Raw genomic sequence first — 20814 nt, forward strand, 5'->3', positions numbered from 1 at the left:
CCTACGTTCAGCCGTCCCTGAAAGCTTGTCTGAAGCTGTGGGAGGAGAGGACCCAGCCATCAGTTCTCTCCACCAGACATTCACGGAATGAAGTCTGCTTTGGAGGATTGGCTGCTCTCTTTGCTTTCTGCTGCTCCTGACATTATCTGCTATAGAAACCAGCCCCGGCACTTGTATGTAACATGGCATCTGGGGCTAGGGTGAGTCTGTCTGAAGCTGGGCTCAGGGACTGAGCTGCTGCAGAAGTCAGTGCTCCAAGAGAGACCCTATGTGCCAAGGAGGCTTAGCAGGATTTAGACTCCTTCAGGGTATGCTGTATGGGGAATGGGGTAGCTGGGTGCCTGTCACTTATAACCCCTCTGATTCAGCGTCAGACCTGTACAACGCCAGGAGATCAACACCTATCAAACCGTCATCGCAGGTGCCATGGCTGAAATTTCCCCAGACACCATCACCCAGCAGGACTGTTAAAGGTGAGAGTCTAAAGAGCTCTCTGGGGGCAGGCTGAGGTGAGACAGTGACCTGTGTTTAATTACTCCAGTCAGGGAGGAGGGGCATTCCTAGTGCAGCATCCAGGATCGATGGAGATGGAAACAGGCAGAAAGCCACTTGCTCTGGTCACACCACAAATGTGTGGTGCAGGGGTCTTGGCTGGGTAACACTGCTTCCATGTCCAGGCCTGCCCTGATGCTTTGCTGTGGCATGCCCTGGATAACCAAACCATGGTGGGGGATAGACTCTAAGGTCAGAAGGGACCATTATGATCATCTAGTCTGACCTCCTGCACAACGCAGGCCCAAGAATCTCACCCATCCACTCCTGTATCAGACCTGTGTCTGAGCCATTGAAGCCCTCAAATCATGGTTTAAAAGACTTCAAGGTGCAGAGAATCTTCCAGCAAGTGACCCATGCCCCACCTAGTAGCTCCTTGCCCTGTGAAATGAAGAGGCAGCATGTTTTCCCAGTGGGGTTGGGGGAGCTCTGGACCCAGCCTGTAGGGTTCAGAGCCTATAATGTGCCTGAAACTCCTTTCCTTGCTTGCAAACAGCCCAGCCTGGGCACCTGCCAGACTGTTCTAAGCCCTTGTCTGATGAAGTGAGCTCCCAATGGGTTTAGGAATGCAAGTACCGAACCCTTTCAGTGAGACCTGTGCTCTTGTACTTTTGAAAATTACTCCCTTAGCGTCTGTTCTGAAGAGCAGGGAGAGAAATAACGAGCTGCAGAACAGCTGGGAGCAGCATTCACCCTGTTTGGGTCAGTCTGGGGAGGGGTTTAGGATAGTTTGAATCACTACAGTATGGATAGAGGATTACATAGCTCCTCTTTCTGTAACCATTATGTGTAGATCACTCAAGCTGGAAAAGAATGTTCCCCTCCCCCAATATTCTCTGCTTTAAAACTTCATTGGCGCGCATGGGAAATCACCTGTTTAATGGCCCTTTACATACTGCAGCCTTGGATCTAATTCAGTCTTGGAGCATTTCATATGTTAGGAAGCCTTCCCTGATAATCAGTACCTTTGTCTTCACTGCACCATTATTCTTATGTATCCCTCCTTGCACCCTGTCCTGTGTGTGGAGTTAGATGACAAACAGGAAGGGTGAGTAAAGTTTGTTTATTGATTGAGCAGTTCCTTTAAAAAAAACAACATTTTTGGCAATAACTGCTATGTCCCCGCTGGCCCGGCTTAACGCATCTGTGCATCAAATTTCTGAGGCAGCCTGGTTTCTGCTAGTTCCTGCTCGAGCTTTCCCCTGTCCCAGCATTTAGCAGCTCCACACCTGTCGTTGGAGGATAGCCCAGCACTTTGGCTCTAGTCTTACAAACACTTTTCAAAGTTGACAGTGTCTCTCTGCAGCGGTGTGTTAAAGGCACAGGGCCAGAGACTCAGCTGGTGCATTAGAACCACAGCTGAGGACTTGGTCTGCTCCTGGAGCCTGAACAAAAGCATTTTATCCTAGTGCCTAAAACGAGCTACTAGCCAGGGAACCCAGTGAGGTGTTTAGACTGGGAAATGATAGCAGGTTACACCTCATCCAGGAGGACATACAGCTGTTAAGCTCATCTGATCCGCTCTACCACAAAGTATCTGGCCTAGACTTGAACCTGGGTGGTTCCTGTCACTCCAGCCACGTGTCATGGGGAAAGGGCACTGAATTTAGTGGGGCTTGCAACAGAGCAGTTTGGACAGTCCCTGGTCTCGTGTGCCAGGACTTTTCCAGCAGATCTGTCTGAAAGGTCTTCATCGTCTTACTCATCATCTACACACACAACCAGAAAACAAGAATATTTACAGGTGATAGTCCACAGGGTCTCCCCCACCCCAAGAGACAGTACCTCACGCTTTAAAAACCAACCAACCCACCCCAGCATTGGTACTGCAATAAAAAGATAGCCCTTCTGAAAGGTATTCAATAAATAGCACAACTAGAAAATCAATTGCTTTGATTTGATTTCAGCATATTAAAACCAACTTCCACATGCCCGGGGTTCACTAATCATTCTCAGGAAGTGACCCACTGGCACCATGGGGGGAGGGAGGAGCTACAAGGACGACTGAAATGGGCCTTGGGCTGCCCACCAGCCCTCTGCCAGCATTGGCTCCTTGAGGCTGCCAGGTATCTAGTGGAAATGAAACCTGGGTTCTCCCCCATCAGCTAGAAGCACAAGGTCCTTTACATGGAGGAAGCAGGGAGGAGGTCATGTGACCAACTGATTGTCTCTGGCTAGCCTCCTGTCAATGGGATTTCAGCATTGCTGCAGGTGAGAGCACCCCAGAGGAAATGGGGGCCACTGGCCAACCCGGGGAGGTAAAAGAAAGGGAACTTCACAACACGGACGCAGCCCCACAAGGCTGGCTCTGCCAAACAGGTAGCTTGGGCAGGTTGCTACCGTTGCTTAGAGGCAATGCAGTATTTAGTGGCTGTGTATTAAGGGTGGGAGAGGTGTACCCCTGTAGATACCCCATCCCTTGTGACTAAACTGCCAGGCTTTGGCTATCTGGAGAGAAGGGCTTGGTTTGGAAAGGAAATCCATGCTGCAGCTGCTGAGCTGCTAGAATCTGAACTGAGGACATGCAGCTAATGGAGCGAAACGCCACTCAGCAGGTCCCCAGCCCACTGAGAATGCTGCCCTCTGGAAGCTGGGGGATTTTGTGCAGAAGTCACAGTTCGGAAAGAAAACCAGTTTCTCCTGAGATGTCAGAAAGTTCCCCGGTGTCTGTTCTGGTATCTTCAAGAAGTGCAAAATGAGCATAGACTTGCAAGTCCCCAGTACTCCCTCTCCAAGGGAAAGCGCTACTGGATTCAGGAGGGAGCATCCATTCGCAGCCTGGGCAACCTATGGGACTCTCCAGGACACCTCTGGCCTTAAAGGAACAGGCCAAATTTGCAACAGCCTCTCCAAAATGTTCACTTCAGTTGCGCCGCTTCGAGTAACACTTCATTGCTCCCACTGGCTGCCAACAACACCCACAACCCATTGGCCACTTGAGAAAACTCTGTCCTTCCGCTCCGAGCCTTGCTGAGGGGATCCTGGGGGATTTCCCTTCCCAGCAGAGGTGGTGGGGTGTCTGCTCTGACTGGGGCTGGGTTTCCTGCACTATGCCACCCTAAGGAAAAAAGAAAGATCCACCCATCCAAGAATTAAAAATCTCTGGTGTCTCATCTTCCCAGTTTCTCTTCGGTGGCTAAAAAACTTGCATTTGTGTGAGAAGAAAAGTCTCTTAATACAGAATATGTATAAGCAATAGATAGTTAAAATCATTTAACAACACAGAGCTAGACCTCCTCTTCCCTATCGTTAGCGCCTCGTGCTCGGTCTGCTAGAACGGCATGGCCCAGGCTAGAGTTCCAGCCCACCTGGGGCCATCTCCAGCCTTCTTCCCAGCGTCTAAGACCCAGTCTCACACACTCCCTGCAGCCTGAGCTCTGATAACTTCTCCAAAGAGAGGGGAGCGTTCCCAGAACTTCAGCATCCTCAGGAAAGGAGGGGAGGGGGCACTGGAAAACAAATGTCTCCTGCATGTAACACCCTCTTTCTCCGGCCTGGCCTGGCCCGGCCCGGGGGGTCTCTCCACTCAGCGCACGGTCACTGAGAAGCAGACTTGGGCTCTTTGCTGTCGCTCTTGCCGCTTTTTGCAGGCTTTGGCTTCAGTAAGATGAACCTGTTCAGGAGGTCTGTGTCTGAGCTGGCCTGGGCCCCCGAGTACACTTCACCTGCGGACAAAGCAGAATTTGGTACTGTTTCGTGGTCCTCACAGTATTGCAAGGAACCTCAGTTGTATCCTTCAGTGCCTCCTACTGGGGGAGGCTAGGACTGGAATATTATGGAGCTCCTGCAGTAATCTCTATACCGCCTCCTGCTGGAAGGGGCTGGGACTGGAGTAGCAGGAAGTTCCTGCACAGCATGGGCTTTGAGTGACTGCCAGTGCTCTGACTGCATTCCCCCTACAGTGGCTTCAGGGACAAGAAGCTGGGATGGGAAGCACAGAAAGCTTCACCAGCCCTGTACAGAGCCTATGGAGCAGCAAACCAGCCCCTTCAGTAGAGGCGGTTAGAGAAGCTCTGGGCTGGAATGATCCCACAGGAGGAATGTCGGAGACACTCACCGGCATAGCTGGAGGACTCGGCGATGTTCTGCGATCCAGTGATGTGGTGCCAATAGGCACTCCGGGGCAGCATGGTGGTGGGCGTGCAGGGATAGGAGTAGTGTTCTGTGCCCTTGTTCAGCAGCTGGAGCAGAGAGACAGAAAGTGGTGGGGACTATTTTAAACATCAGCCTAGAAGATCCAATTGCTTTCAGCTCCACCGAGTTACATACAATTATTGTCTGGCCAAGGTGGCATGAGCTGTCGGGCCTGAGAACCCTCTGACAGCAGCCACCGGAGTCAGCGATTCTGAACTCTGTCATGTGGTGGGGCGTCGTCTTTTGTAATCCCAAGTGTGTCAGGTGACTGGGATCAGGAGAGATCAATTTCTCCATGTGTCACCTTCATTACTTGGGCTCAGAAACCTTGGGCAAAACCATGGAGCACCTGAAGCCCTCTGGATTCCTCAGTGTGGAAGGCCTGCCACTGACCAGGAGCTGCCCAAGGTAAACCCACGCCTCAACCCCAATCCCCAGCCCTGAGCCCCTTCCTGCACCCAAGCCCCTCATCCCTGGCCCCACCCCAGAGCCTCTCCCACAGCCCAACCACCTGCCTCAATCCTGAGCCCCCCCAAACTCAGAGCCCCCTCCTGCACCCCAAAGCCCTCAGCCCCAGCCCAGAGCCCCTCCCACACCCTGAACCCGTCATTCCCAGCCCCACCCTACAGCCCTCACCTTCGCACCCCAACCCTCTGCCCCAGCCCTGAGCCCCTGCCACACCCCAAACCCCTCTGCCCCAGCTCCATTGGGTCGTAGGCATCAACCATTTTCTTCAACTGGGTCACCAGAAAAACAAGTTTGAAACTCACTGCTCTATATAGCACGTACAAGGTAATGTTACAGGGGGACCCTCACGTTTTTTGTTATCTGAGCCTTGTGCACTGAATTTGTAGCTAATCACATATATAATCCTAGGATCGACTAACTAATGTATGGCTGCTAGATTCGATTTGAAGTTACGGGTTTAAGGGGTAAAGAATAGGTAGGACCACACCACAGGGGGACAGGACTGGTAAGTGTGGATTAGGTATATAAGATAATGTGCTGCAGGCTTTAGGTCTGTAAGAGAGGTGACTTGGCCTGAAACAGGCTGACATGACTAGCTGAGCCAGGGAGGACGCTGTAGAGTGGAAGATGACAGTACGAGATGTTCTGGAGAACATGCCGCAGTGTATCAGGTACTACAGCAAAAAGCCAGAGAGTAACATTTCGGGGAATGCTGTACAGTAATAACCTCACGTTGCTATGGTAACTCACTGACAGAGACGTTAATGAGAAGAAGGGGAACTAGGTGGGTAGCCTATGAGAAATGGAATAACTAAAATTCATGGGACGTGGAAAATAGGGGAAAGGGGGTGAAACTCATGCAGATGCATGAGTGTAGTGGGCATACAAGAAACTCAGGATAAAAAGTGTTGCCTAATCCAAGTGGACAGAGAAGCACACCCAGAAACACCGAACGAGATGGCCACCTGCCTGTTCATCTCCCCCATCTCGGTGTTTCCATGGGGAAGAGAGTATGAAATCATTAATGCTGGCTAGCTTATGGGTTCTCTCCCCTCTCTGGATGCATTTCAGTGTTTGTGGCTTTGTACATCTGCTTAATAAAACTCTTGATGACTTGTCAGTGTATTACTTAGGGGTCACCCTTCCTCGTGTGTGCCAAGCGTCTCCAATCCTCATGACCTTCCCAAGGGTGAGTCTCACCCAGCTAATTCTGACATGGTTGCCATTCGGGAGCTCGAACCCTTGGCAAACGTCACTGTGGGCTCAGATACCACTGGTGATACCAAAGCATCTGTGTTATGAAGGCTACAAATCTGTATATTTCCCCTGGACAACATGACTCCCCATCCTGTGCCCTGATTTCCTCCCCCATAAGCTACTGTGCTCAGAGCTGGTTCGCTAAGGAGCCCCGGCCCCAGGTACTCACCCTGACATTCTTCTCCATCTCCAGCAGGACCCTCTTGTGCTGTTCTGCGATAGCCAGGGTGGCGCTGTGCACCCGCTGGTAAATCTGCTCTCCCTCCTGGGTCTGGAAGGTGTAGAGCCCTTCCCCTGCGTCACACATCCTGCTGAGCGAGAGGACATCAATGTATAGTGTCACCCAGAGTATGGTGTTCTCCCACGGCGCTCAGATACACTGTGCACGCTGCGCCCAGGCACACACTGACTAAGAGAAGACATACTACATCCACACTTACTGCCATTCACATGCTCCCCCTTCACACACACTATTCCTACACCTCACACACGTGCCTGCTATGCATACATGCCCTCGGCTTGCACATCGTATGCATTCACATAGAGACACTGGATACACACACACCCCCACCCCCACCCCCCTTAGGCTCTTGCAGCGTTATCGCTGAACGACACTAGGCCAGAAGCAACCCGACTGGGGTTTGTTTAACAAAACAACGTGGCTACATCTTAGCAAGGGATCATTTTGTATGCACTAGCCTTTGGCCTATGGGAGGAGCACAGGTTTCGCTCTAGGGACAAAAGAACCAGTTTTCTACAGCATCTGAAAAAAATGTTGCGTGGGACAGCATGCTCTCTCAGCCACCAACAGATATCCCTCCGCCTCCTACACCAACAGGAGAAAGAGAACAAACAGGCTCCCTGTTTCCAGTGATAAAACTATACTCCAGTAATTCAACAGGGAATTTAAGTCCTTCCCCACCTTTACAAATAAATAAATAAATTGCCAAACAGATTTCAGTTCAAGTTTGGTAAAAATACACGAAAACTGGAAGTGGTAGAAATTACTTTAAAAATCTGACAATTTTTGCAGGATTTTTTTTTCCTTTTGCTGTTTTTTACTGGCTCTAAAATAATCTACTAAGATGCTCAGTTGTCTGAGTGTTTTGATCACACCCGTCACCTGGGAATAGCAGTGACCGTAATTACTTATTGGCTCTCCGTAATAACCCATCTGCTTTGACGGGTGAGGTTGCTTTTGGTGAGTTTCACATTGAACAGAAGTTAGCAGGTAGTGCTGAGAGTCAGACCCTGGTATTAACTCCCCTCTGACCCAGAACATGGCGCCGGGAGCGGATCAAGGAGGGATACGAGAGGCACCACAATGTAGGAACATCAAAGCCAAGTTTAGATCACTCATTTCCCCCCATTACTCAGTCAAGTTTAGCCCTCAAGGTGGGCAGTTTGAGTCCAGCAGACGCAGGCTTCGAATACAGCTTCCCCATCCTAAGCCAGGCTCTTGGGCCAGACTGGATATTGATTTGGCATGTCCGGCTGGAAACACGGTGAGTCCGATTTCCAGAGGGGCTCAGCCTTCCAACTCTTGTTCAGCTGGGGACGTAGGTGCCTAGCACTAGTGGAAGCCAGGCCTACATTTCCAGCGGTGGCTAGTGATTTGGGATTCCCAGTTTGAGACACCTTAAAGGGGCCTGCTTTTCAGAGATGAGAGGATCAGCACTTTCTGAAACTCAGGCCCCGCTATGGCAGTGGTCCCCGAACTTTTTACCTCACGCCCCCTCTTACCCCTGTCCATGTCTGTCCCTCCCACAGTGGGGAGCAGGACCCCAGTCACAGGGCTGGGGCCAGGAGCAGATCTGGGTGGCACTCCCTCTCCGCCCCCCGAACATTTCTCTGCACCCCCCTAGGAGGGCGCACCCCACAGTTTGGGGACCTCTGCTCTATGGCTTCTCAAGTTGGCCCTCCCCATAGTCACAGCCCCTTAGTAAGAGTCTCGTTCCCCAGGTACCTCTGATCTCTAAAACTCAGAGAAATCCTGATCTGGTGATCACCTTTTTAAACTAGTCCCGGTATAACACTGAAGCCAATTTTGCCAACTGGCCCACAAAACTCCATTCAGCCATAGGCCCCTGACACGATACCACAGCTGACTGGCACTGATTTTAAGTCTCTGAATAAATAATTTGTTCCCTCTCAATTCTAAGGAATTGGGATCCACCCATGCTAGGGGACTAAGCGAGGTGCCCTGGAATAGTGCGGTCTTATTCACAAAGCAGATGGGATGTTCCCCAAAGAATCACTGCCAGATTCTGCTGCCAAAGAAATAAGCAGCTTTATTCTTGCAGGCGCCAGTTCAAAGGCTCCAGGGCAGGGCAGACTGGAGAGGATGAGGGTTTTTCTCTCTCTATAAAAGCCTAGTGTGGTGAGTCAGCAGATGGGAAGGTCTAGTATGAAAGGGAAGCTCATGTTTCTTTCCTCTCTAGCAGGTAATTATCTGGAGTCCCTAATATAGTCAGGCCTGGCTGATCCAAGTTACTTTGCAAACGAAGTTGCACAAACCTTCAAAGGAGGGGAACGTGGGTGATCAGGCAACTGCACTTCGACATCTGGAGACGCTGGTTCAAATCCTGCGACAAGTTGTAATTGACAAGTGTTCTTGTCACTTGTCCCTATTGCAAAAACCACCACTGCAGGATTCCTTCTCCTTTCCATTCCGGAGAGGCCCCAGGCTGGAACCGAGGTGCATCGGCAGAGCTGTGAGGGAATCCTAGCCCGGTTCCCATCTCTCACCCTCCCTCACTTCCACAAGCACAATTATTACTTGTATTCACCCAGCGTGTCTATAGATGTCTCCAGCGGCTCAGGATCCTGGCCTGCCAGAGCTCGCCCCCCATCTGCAATCGGACCGCACTGCCCCGGTACAGCCGCAGCACTGTAGCTCCCTGCCCGGTGCTCCCAGCAGGCCAGGCAGAGCTGCTGCACAGAGCGTGCAAAAGGAGAGAGGAGTGTCCTACCGGCCGGCCTCGAAGGTGAACCTGGTAGCATCGCGTCCATAGCGGCGCAGTGAGCACAGGGGCCAGGAGATGAGCTTCACCCGGGGGTTGTGCATGTCCCAGAGGTAGATATTTTCGTGGGTAATTTGCAGTTTACACTCCCCATACACGTCCAGGTTCGGGCAGGGCAGCAGGAACACATTGAACCGCTCTGCGGGGGGGACACAGGCAGCTGAAACCAAGGAAGGCACCATCCCTACCCCCCCACCCTCTCAAGGGAGGCAAGTCCAGGCCCCCCATCCCATCCCCAAGGAGGGACGAGCCTAGGCCCCCTATCCCAGTGTGGATCCACCACATGCAACCCCCACTGCCACGGTGGGACAGAGCCAGGCCCCTTCCCAATGCCCCCTCATACTCCTAAAGGAGGGGGGAGCCCAGCCCCCTCTCTCAGGGTGTTCCCCATCCCAGCTGCCTTCTGTTCCCCAGGGCAGCCTGCCAGGCGCTGCCAGCGCTCTCACCTGTCTGCTCACACTGCACCCCGGGAGCCAGGAGGTCGGGCTCTCCCAGGCTGATGTCGTTGAGATGTGCTCCTAGGCACTCGATGGACAAGGTCTTGTACCATTCCTCGGCCTCCAGCTCTGCAGGGAGCCAAGAGCTGCCCGTCAGCCCCTGCCCCCACAGCGTCCCTCAGCTCCCCCAGCACAAGCCAGCTGGGGAACTCCCTGTTACACAGGATCCCCCTCCCCGAAGACAGGCCTGCACTATGGTCACACCTTGCAGCATGTGTCCTGCTGGCTGGAACAGAAATGCACGGCAGGGACGTCCCAGCTTCTAAGGCCAATGTGATCATCCAGTCCGGCCTGCATAACCAGGACCACTGGACTCCCCTGAATGAATTCCTGGTTGATCTAGGGCATCTGTTAGAAAACCAGCCAATCTTGATTTAAAAACGGCCAGTGCTGGAGAATCCACCACAAGCCCTGGTGAGTTGTTAATACCCTCCCTGTTAAAACATGGCACTTTAAGCCTGAATTTGTCTAGCGTTAACTTCCACCCATTGGGTCTTGTTATACCTGTGTCTGCTAGATCAACGGGCCACCTATTATCCAATCTGTTCACCCTGGAGCACCCCCAAGCCAACTCAGGGCTCAGCCTGCACTGCCAGAGCCCCATGCTCGACAGACTGAGCTGGCCAGGCTGCTGACGACTGCCCCCTTGCCCTTCTCTAGCCCCGTTCATCACAAAGCATCCTAAGTGCTGTATGATGGGCCAGTTCCTGGAGTCCATGCTGAGGAGACTCTTCCTTTGTCCTCACAGGCACTTGGTGCCAAGTGGGCATTTTGCCATAGGAAGGGCTAATGAGGGAGTCCAGATTGTGGCCCAGGCCATACAGTAAAGAGATCACTCGCCCACCAGTGAAATGCAGCCACCTCTGGGGCGGAACACAGCAGACATTCTGCACCAGCAATACTACAGAGTATTTTTCAGCCAGTGTAGTGGAAAATTACTTCTCTAGTGGAAAATTCAGGGGAGATTTTGGGTTAGCAGAAACTACTCCGGCTTGAATTTGACAGTGACCCCAGAGTTAACACCTCTCCTCATGCGATCTCCAATAACGACAAGTGTCAGCACCGGGGGGGTTACACCTTATTCCCAACACAGTGCCCCATGGCAAAGACTACAGTTTTTTCATGGATAATTTCAATCAATGTCATGGCAGAGGTGCCAGAAACAAGGCCATGTCACAGAAAGGGGGGGGAGCGAGGGGCTGGGAGGAGGGCTGGAGAGCGATCCCACCCCATGCTAACTCTGCAGCAGCAGCTCCTGTCCTGCGGAGGGTATCAGCTCCCTGCTCCGAACATTGTGACCTGTGCACATAGCACCTCTCAGGGTTTGGTGCATCCACCCCTCCGGAGATGGAGGTGGAGAGCCAGGTTTGATTGGCGTTCCCACCTAGTGCATAGGGCCGCCACGCCTCTGGGGTTTGGCACATCTTCCCCACGAGGAGCCACCACCATGCGGGCCAGGTCGCAACGCCCAGAGCGGAGAGGAGCTGCCCTCGCAGGGCTCACTGACTTCAATCAAAGTCACGGTTACAGGGAACAACGTGACCTCCAGGCTAGGATGGTAGCCGGGCTGGGGCATTGGCTCAGCACTGACTCAGCAGGAAGAGCACCACCTACCCCGCTGCCAGCACCTGGGAGTCTCCCAACCCTGCCTCGCCTTTGGGGAGCGAAGAGGCTCCCAGCAGCGGTGTGGAGCTGTAAACCAGAGAAGGCACAACGCCTCTGAAGGAGCTCTCCTGCCTTCCCCCGGCCAGGCCAGGGCGTCAGGATCCAGGATCTCAAAGTGCTGCACCCACACTGACTGACTGACCCCCCCTAGTCCCCATATGAGGGACGGGCTGATCTCCCTCAAGACCCCCGGCATGCCGCAGCAGGCTGGCTCCCAATCCTGCAGGCAGCTTCCCGCATTGGGTGGCAGGCTGGAACTCCTGAGCCAGCTTCCCTGGCATTCAGAACGAAGGGATTTAATTAACGAAGGAGGATTAATCCTGCAATCAGCACAGTCGCCCCGGGGTTATTTCTGCTGAGCTCCGACTCTGTCCTTATATTGCCCCCATGTTTTCACTGTGCACCAGATTTTGGATCAGAAACAGACGGTTTCAGCAGCTGGCTAGGGACGGTTGGGCCCCCCAGAAAGGCGAGGGAGGGGATTAGGTCTGTGGGGTAAACGTATTAGAGGGTGTTGCTGCTAAAAATAACCAGTTAACAATGTAGCTATTTAAATGGTCATCTTTAGCCCGTGGAGGTGACTCTGAGCCCTAAAGAAGAGGTGAGGGGATTGTACCCAGCCAGCGGCGAGTTTAGGCTCTCTGCAGACTCAGGCGGATGCCAGCCAGTCAGGCACATTTTAAAGCTGCCTTTGCAACTACAAGGCCTGGGAACATTGTGTTCATCATTGAAAGTGGCAATTCTACACCACACTGCCTTGGCAGTCACAGGGGCCTTGCTGCACAGACAGGGCAACAGGCACCGTGGGCCACATTCTCCAAAGGGCTCCACACCTTTCTGAAAGCCGGGCCCGGCGAGATGGAGTGACCTGTCCACCATTACAGAGGGAATCAGAAGCAGAGTTGGGAGGAGAACCCAGGCATCCTGGCTGCCAGTCCCAATCTCTACGCATGCTTCCCCTGGCCTTTCCCCAGCCCAGCAGCTCGCGACCGTGCCAGCTCCAAGCCGAAACCCACACATCCTCCTACCCGAGTCGCAGGTGAAGGTCCTGGCCGAGTCGTCGGTGAAGATGATGGCCACGGCCTGCCTCTTGGTCTCTTTCGGCAATCGCGTGATGCACTTCACATTGCTGATCTCCGTGACCTGCACAGGGAGACGCGTTCCTGAGCTGTGCCATCTGCGTTCCGCACCCCACCCCGCCCCTCCCCTCCTTTTCTGCACCGAGTAACGGGGCTCCCTCAAAGTCTCCCCTCCTCCGCCCGGCTCCTCTTGGTTTCTCCACTGCTCAGCACCAGATATTCAGGGGGAGCCTCTACCTTCCCCAGGGAGAACCGCAGGGGACTTAGCATGGGGGGCATAGAAAGCCACGTGAGAACCTGTATTTCAAGGGAAGAGTCCCACAGCTATCGGAAATCAATTGCAACAAGAAAACATCTGGCCAGAAAACAGTTCTCCTGAGGAACCCAGGCTAGGGAAGGAGAAGCATAAGCTCATTGGGAAATAGGCAGGTAAAGGGCCATGACACTTGGATCCTGCATAGCCTAACATACCCTGCATACCCCATAACAATCACCCTGCCTGAAGAATTCTTCACCGCAACGTACTTTTGACCAGGCCCCGTAAGAATCACTGCGACAAGTGGGGAGGAAGCGCTGGCTATGGGGGAGCGCCCAGCTGCTTTGGTCCCACCCAGCAGGAGTCACTGTAGGGAAGGGGGTAAGAGCACTGGCTGTGACAGGAGCTGCTCCGGTTCCACCCAGCAGGAGTCGCTGTGGGGAAAAGGGTAAGAGCACTGGCTGGGGGCGAGAGCTCTGCCTTGGTGATTTATTCAGCTGTGTCAGAGCAAAGGGGCAGCAGATAAGCAGAGACTCTCCAACCTTTGGGCATCCACGCAGGCACACTGACTTCTCGTCCGGATACTTCTCTAGCCGCTGGGGCCCTTTACTGGAGGATTTCCTGAACACCAGCCAGCACCTCCGATAGATCTGCCAGAGAGACACCAACACAGAGGCTGCAGCATGGACCAAGCATCCCTGCATTTGAACAGGGACATCTCGCAGGCATTTTTCCCAGTGATCAAACGCCTCCTGACTGGGGTTTTCCTGTCCGAATAAACAGCATCCAACATGGAGCAAAGTAAGCGGCACTCAGCACCTCCCTTTGCTGACCCTGCCCGGGGGAACGGCTGAAGAAGGGGCAGCAGCGGGTTATGGTTAAGCCCTAAACTTGTGGAATGACCAAACCTCATTTCTAGAAAAATCCAGGGGAAACCTCTTGCAGTGAATCCCCGTTTGCTTCCTATCACGGGTCACTCCAGCTTCTTCTAGGCCAAGGAGGGCCAAGGAGCTGTGAGCGTTATGGCCACATCTGTGGGAATCTGAACAAGTAACTGGGCTCAGAAACTGCAGGGCCTGGGGCCCTAGACAAGACAGTCAGATCGATCAATCGATCCAGTGAGAAAGGACCAGACATCACTTCATAGCCGCCTGTTTGATGGAGCCATGACCCTGGACTGTAGGGAACAGCCCCGCAGGACAGGAGCGGCAGACGATCCCTCAAAGTGGGGGAGCCAACAGCCCCTGAACCATGGCCCCGCCCCTTCTTGTTGAGGCCCCGCCCTCGCACCACGCCTTCTCCCCAAGACTCTGCCCCCTGCTTGCCCCTCTCTGTCCCGTACCTCCCATCACTCGTCCTTATGGTTGGTAAAAAGTGGCATGGCCATGAAAGGGTCGCACACTCGGTGGCTTTCGCAGGCCGAGCTGTACGCCCAGCATGACAGCCACGGCCTGTGATAGGTGCAGGCAGCAGCAGGGGGCGCAGAGAGGTGCCCCTGCCTGCAACATCAAACCTGCGCTCTGTGGGCCTGACTCTCCTCCCGCTCACACCAGTGGAAATCATGTTTTCACGTCTGCTCACTTTCACCAACATCAGCAGAGTTCTTCCCGCTAACGCCCAGAACAGCCCTCGACGTTCTAGAGCTGGGCAGATGCAGCGTTCAGCAGTTACCGCGTTCCAGACAAAGACAGACAAACAGAAATATCAGGCTGAGTCTCGACTGGACGACGATCTAGGCTGGACATTAGCAGCAGGTTCCCCCACGTATAGATTTGCTTGATGGTGTGAGCTCCCTTGAAAGGAGAGAGTGCCCCACATGCTGGCTGTGGAAATCACTTACTGGCGATCAGCGGTTCTCAAACTTTAGCAACCACAGGACCCCCACTTTGATTTAAAATTTTCCAGGGACCCTCAAGCCCCTCCGCTCAGCCCTTGCTCCGCCCCCTTCACTAAGACCCCGCACCTGCCCCCACCCCTTCTCTGAAGCCATTCCTCCCGCTCACTCCACCCCCCCATCTCTCTGTCCCTCCCTCTCCCCCACCCCTGCTCACTTTCACCAGGCTAGGGCAGGGAGTTTGTGTGCAGGAGGAGGTGCGGGCTCTGGGAGGGAGTTTGTGTGCGGGAGGGGTGCAGGCTCTGGGCTTGGCTTGGGGTGCAGGCTCTGGGAGGGAGTTTGGGTAGGGGAGGGGGTGCGGGCTGTAGGCTGGACAGCGGATTGGGGTGCAGGAGGGGGTGCAGGCTCTGGGAGGAAGTTTGGGTGCAGGAGGGGGTTTGGGGTGCAGACTCTGGGAGGGAGTTTGGGTATGGGGTGCGGGCTGTAGGCTGGACAGGGAATTGGGGTGCAGGAGGGGGTGCAGGCTCTGGGAGGGAGTTTGGGTGCGGGAGGGGTGCAGGCTCTGGGCTGGGCTTGGGGTGCAGGCTCTGGGAGGGAGTTTGGGTAGGGGAGGGGGTGTGGGCTGTAGGCTGGACAGCAGATTGGGGTGCAGGAGGGGGTGCAGGCTCTGGGAGGAAGTTTGGGTGCAGGAGGGGGTTTGGGGTGCAGACTCTGGGAGGGAGTTTGGGTATGGGGGTGCGGGCTGTAGGCTGGACAGGGGATGGGGGTGCAGGAGGGGGTGCAGGCTCTGGGAGGAAGTTTGGGTGCAGGAGCGGGTTTGGGGTGCAGACTCTGGGAGGGAGTTTGGGTATGGGGGGTGCAGGCTGTAGGCTGGACAGGGGATGGGGGTGCAGGAGGGGGTGCAGGCTCTGGGAGGAAGTTTGGGTGCAGGAGGGGGTTTGGGGTGCAGACTCTGGGAGGGAGTTTGGGTGTGGGAGGGGTGCGGGCTCTGGGAGTTTGGGTGCAGGGTGCTAGCTCTGGGCTGGGGCAGGGGTGCAGGAGTGGGTGAGGGGTTCAGGCTCCAGTTGGGTGGGTCTCAAAGCAACTGGCACATCCTTCTGGCAAAGGTTCCTAGGCAGGGAGGGCCAGGGGGGTCTCCACACGCTGCCCCTTCCCACAGGCACCGCCTCCACAGCTCCCGTTGGCCGCAGCTCCCAGCCAATGGGAGCTGCAGAGTCTGTGCTTGGGGGTGGGGGCAGTGCGCAGAAACCCCTGGCTCCCCCCTAGGGGCTGCAGAGATGTGCTGGGTGCTTCTGGGAGCAGCACAAGAGCCAAGGCAGGTAGGAAACCTGCATTAGCCCCACTGCGCTGCCCGACTTTTTGCATGGGAGGAGGCGCTGGGGGGGAAGAGTTGATCAATGGGGACGCAGACCACCTGGGGTACCCTCTGGGACCCCCAGGGTTTCACGGACCCCAGTTTGAGAAATGCTGCTGTAGATGGTAGCTGGGGCCCTACCAAATTCAGTCCATTTTGGTCAATTTCATGTTCAGAGGATTTTAAAAATTGTAAATTTCACAGTTTCAGATATTTAAATCTGAAATGTCACAGTGTTGTAATTGTGGGGGTCCCAACCCACAAGGGGGCCGAAGGGGGGGGTCACAAGGCTATTGTAGGGGGCAGGATATTACCACCCCCACTTCTGTGTGCTGCTGGCAGCGGCGCTGCCTTCAGAGCTGCGCTCCCAGCCAGCAGCTGCGGAGCTTCTTACAGTAGGAGGAGGCTGCCAGAGATGGGACTGACCCGGCCCCAAGAGTGGCCCCTGCAGGGGAAGAGGAAGTCTGGTCCCTTCCCAGCCCAGCTGGGACTAGTACCTGGAACCCTGCACATGGTAAGAGCCCCCAGCCCTCCCCGTCCCCTACACTAGCCAGATTTCACAGGGGAGGACAGATTTCATGGTCTGTGGCACGTTTTTCATGGCCGTGAATTTGATAAGTCCTAACAGAAGCACATGGCCTCTTTTCATCCCATCCGGGAGCCCCCATGAAACACCTTCTCAGGAGAGATCAGAGCCACCTGCCCATAAGTTCACGCGGCAAGACAGGAAGCCCCTCAACCCAATCCCAACCCAGAGGTCATCTCTTAAACTCTAACACCAGCCCCGCCCTCCTCTCCTGACACTCTGGTACACAGAGAATCTAACCCCAGCTCAAAGCAGCAAGACGGAGTGGTTACAGCAGGGGTCTGGCAGCCAAGCGCCACAGCTTCCAGTCCTGAATCAGGTCACTAACTTACTATGTCAACTTCAACGAGTTCCTTAGAGCCTGATTTTCAAGCCGCCGACCTTCCATTGACCTCAGCAGGTGCTCAATAGCTTAGATAATACAGGCTCTTTGGGCCTCAGTTGCCTCATCTCTCAAATGAGGAGAGCACCACCCACTTTTGCAAAGCCTTTGAAGATGGAGGGCAGCAGGCTCCAGGTGAAGCCACACCCACCCCTCGCATTTCACATATGAACTGAACTCCGCGCAGGCTGGCTCCAAGACGATTCACTTTGATTTCACTGCCCAGCCCATTAGAACATCACCGCAACTGGTGCTGTTCACGCAGCAGCCAGGCACCATAATGCAATTTTCCTTCTTCTTGGCTCTTGTCTCATTCCCAGGGATCCTGGAACCTTTTTCTTCTCACTCCAGTCTTTCAAACGAGAAATCCCAGCAGCTGGATGGCAAGGCCTTGCAGCTGAATTCCCGCAGAGGTCAGAGCTGTGTGCACTCATTGTAGAAGCCAGCAGCCAGGGGGATTTGGTTACTCTCTCGAGTCTACCCAGAACAGGGGTATCTGCCTTGCCCCAGGACTCATAGCTCAGCCTGCCAGAGTCATCTCAGCGACAGGACGCTACGCTGTACATGGAGCAGGGGATCAAGGGCCTGACCCAAGCTGAACTCAGCGGGGTTTGGATCCAGGCCCCCAAACTACAGCTTGGCCACGGGGTGGGGTAATGCTGGGCACGGCCCAGGGAAGGGAGAGTGGGCAGTGCTGGTGGCAGCAGCTGGGTAGTGTCAAGATGGCACGGTGCTCCCAGATGGGTTAGGGAGATAGCAAGGAGGGGATTGTCAGTCAGGCCCTGGGTGAGGCTGCTCTTTCAGGTGGGAACAGAGCAGGAAGCAGAGGCAGCGCCTGCCAGCTGACGCCCAGATGGAGGATGGCATGGTGGGGGCGTGCAAGGTGTAACAAAGCCACGGTGACCTCGAACCTGCCCCGTGTCACTCTCCTGCCCCCCACGAGGTTCTGCTGAGCGGCTTTGGGCAGAGAGGGCAGAACTAACTCCAGGAGGATCTCCACTACCTGTTAGCAGTACGTGGCCTATGAGACAGCGGAGCACAAAGCATGGGCTGCTCCAGCCAGGGGGTCCCCAGGCCAGCATGTCAAGGCAGCAAACAATGGCAAACTAAGGACAGGATGGGCAGTGCTCGGCCGCACACACTCCTGGTATCCCAGATGCCAAGTGGGCCCCCACCCCTTTCCCACCTGCTCACACCGCACACACAGTCTCATGCCTACGCTCTCCCGCAGCGTCTCCCCTTCCCCCAACATCCTCTCATCTCTGCAGCCCCACTGGATCACCCCCTTGTCTCCTCGTCGCCCCTTGTGAGCGTGCTGGGCTGCCATTCCTCAGGGCAATTAATTCATTTGCACCCGCAGCCAGGGCAGCCCTCTGCCAGTCACAGTGCACGGCCCTGACCTGATAAAGCACTGGGTGCCCCAAGCACGGCGGCCCAACCCAGGAGCCACGGCCCAGTGTTACGGAGGACAAGCCGAGAACAAAGGACGATCGCGGGCCCCGGACGGCAAAGGGCAGAGCCAGCAGCTGGTTCGTGCCACTCAGTGTTTGCAAAGTAACCACTGTGCGAGCGAGGAATCGCCCCGCACAGCACCAAGGAGAAGGACCTGGTGTCAGCGCGCTAGGAAACTACGTCTTACAGCTCCACAGCCACACCCAGCGCCCCTTACCAGCCAGGAGCCGGAGTCTGCTCCCACAGACCCGATTTACACACCGGTGCGTAACCATCCTGGCCCCTACGGAGTGATTCCCCACTTACACCTCACGCGTAACTGCCTGGGCCCCCACCGAATGACTCCTCCCTTACACCCTGACACGTAACCGCCCTGGCCCCCGCAGAGAGACTCCTCCCTTACACCTCACGCATAACCGCCCTGGCCCCCGCAGAGTCACTCCCCACTTACACCTCACGCATAACCGCCCTGGCCCCTGCGGAGTGACTCCCCCCTTACACCACGACACATAACCACCTGGGCCCCCACCGAGTGACTCCCCACTTACACCTCACGCATAACCGCCCTGGCCCCTGCGGAGTGACTCCCCACTTACACCTCACACATAACCGTCCTGGCCCCTGCGGAGCGACTCCCCCCTTACACCTCATACGTAACCGTCCTGGCCCCTGCGGAGTGACTCCCCCCTTACACCCCGACACGCAACTGCCTGGGCCCCCACCGAGTGACTCCCCACTTACACTTCATGCGTAACCACCGTGGCCCCCGTGAAGTGACTCCCCCCTTACACCCTGACACGTAACCACCCTGGCCCCCGTGAAGTGACTCCCCCCTTACACCCTGACACGTAACCGCCCTGGCCCCCACCAAGTGACTCCCCCCTTACACCCTGGCGCTTAACCGCCCCAGCCCCCACAGAGTGACTTCCCACTTACACCTCACGTGTAACCGCCCTGGCGCCCACGGAGTGACTCCCCACTTACACCTCACATGTAACTGCCCCGGCCCCCATGGAGTGACTCCCCCATTACACCCTGGCCCCCGCAGAGTGATTCCCCACTTATACCTCATGCGTAACCGCCCTGGCCCCCGCAGAGTGATTCCCCACTTACACCCCGACACGTAACCGCCCTGGCCCCCACCTAAGTGACTCTCCCCTTACACCCTGGCCCGTAACCACCCTGGCCCCTATTGAGTGACTCCCTACTTTCACCTCACGCATCACTGCCTTGGACCCCACGGAGTGACTCCCCACTTATACCTCACACATAACCGCCCTGGCCCCTATGGAGTGACTCCCCACTTACACTCTGACACGTAACCACCCTGGGCCCTACGGAGTGACTCACCACTTACACCTCACGCATCACCGCCCTGGCCCCTATGGAGTCACTCCCCACTTATACCTCACGCGTAACCACCCTGGCCCCTACAGAGTGACTCCCCCCTTATACCGCGACACGTAACCGCCCTGGGCCCTACGGAGTGACTCCCCACTTACACCTCATGCGTAACCACCCTGGCCCTATGGAGTGACTCCCCCCTTACATCCCGACACGTAACCGCCCTGGCCCCCACAGAGTGACTCCCCACTTACACCCCGGCACGTAACCGCCCGGGCCCCTACAGAGTGACTCCCCACTTACACCTCACGCGTAACCGCCCTAGCCCCCACGGAGTGACTCCCCCCTTACACCCCAACACGTAACCGCCCTGGCCCCCACAGAGTGACTCCCCACTTACACCTCACGCGTAACTGCCCCGCCCCCACGGAGTGATTCCACACTTACACCCCGGTGCGTAACCACCCTGGCCCCTACATAATGACTCCCCATCATCGCAGATAGCACAGGTGCAAACCGCTCCCCAGCCAGGATGCAGGGCTAGGGGACCGGACAGCCTCAACGCCCGCAGCCCCAAGAGTCCGCTTCTCCACTGCCCTGCCCTGATGCCGTCATCACAGATAGCACTGGTGCAAACCACTCCCCAGCCAGGATGCAGGGCTAGGGGGACCAGACGGCCCCAACACCTGCAGCCCCAGGAGGCTGCTTCTCCACCGCCCTGCCCTGACGCCATCATCGCAGATAGCACTGGTGCAAACCACTCCCCAGCCAGGATGCAGGGCTAGGGGGACCAGATGGCCCCAACACCTGCAGCCCCAGGAGGCTGCTTCTCCACCGCCCTGCCCTGACGCCGTCATCGCAGATAGCGCGGGTGCAACCGCTCCCCAGTCAGGATGCAGGGCCAGGGGGAACGGACGGCCCTGACTCCTGC

The 20814-nt window shown here is 55.5% G+C and overlaps 1 protein-coding gene across 3 annotated transcripts in view; it reads right to left on the reverse strand.

The window, feature by feature from the left end:
* Window positions 1-1600: 1600 nt before the first annotated feature.
* The window catches only part of DOK4 (docking protein 4), a 42777-nt gene continuing 23563 nt past the window's right edge, over window positions 1601-20814 (reverse strand). For 2 of the 3 annotated variants that reach the window (XM_050923308.1, XM_050923307.1), the window contains exons 3-9: window positions 13474-13581; window positions 12625-12739; window positions 9881-10000; window positions 9384-9573; window positions 6581-6722; window positions 4610-4733; window positions 1601-4217 (exon numbers count right to left, since the gene is read on the reverse strand). In XM_050923308.1, coding sequence (XP_050779265.1) covers window positions 4090-4217; window positions 4610-4733; window positions 6581-6722; window positions 9384-9573; window positions 9881-10000; window positions 12625-12739; window positions 13474-13581 — 927 coding nt within the window. In that variant the 3' untranslated portion in view covers window positions 1601-4089. The remainder of the gene's footprint in view (window positions 4218-4609; window positions 4734-6580; window positions 6723-9383; window positions 9574-9880; window positions 10001-12624; window positions 12740-13473; window positions 13582-20814) is intronic. The other variant, XM_050923309.1, reaches the window with a different exon arrangement.

Source organism: Gopherus flavomarginatus, chromosome 14, assembly GCF_025201925.1.
Source record: "Gopherus flavomarginatus isolate rGopFla2 chromosome 14, rGopFla2.mat.asm, whole genome shotgun sequence".
NCBI classification, from domain to species: Eukaryota; Metazoa; Chordata; order Testudines; family Testudinidae; genus Gopherus; species Gopherus flavomarginatus.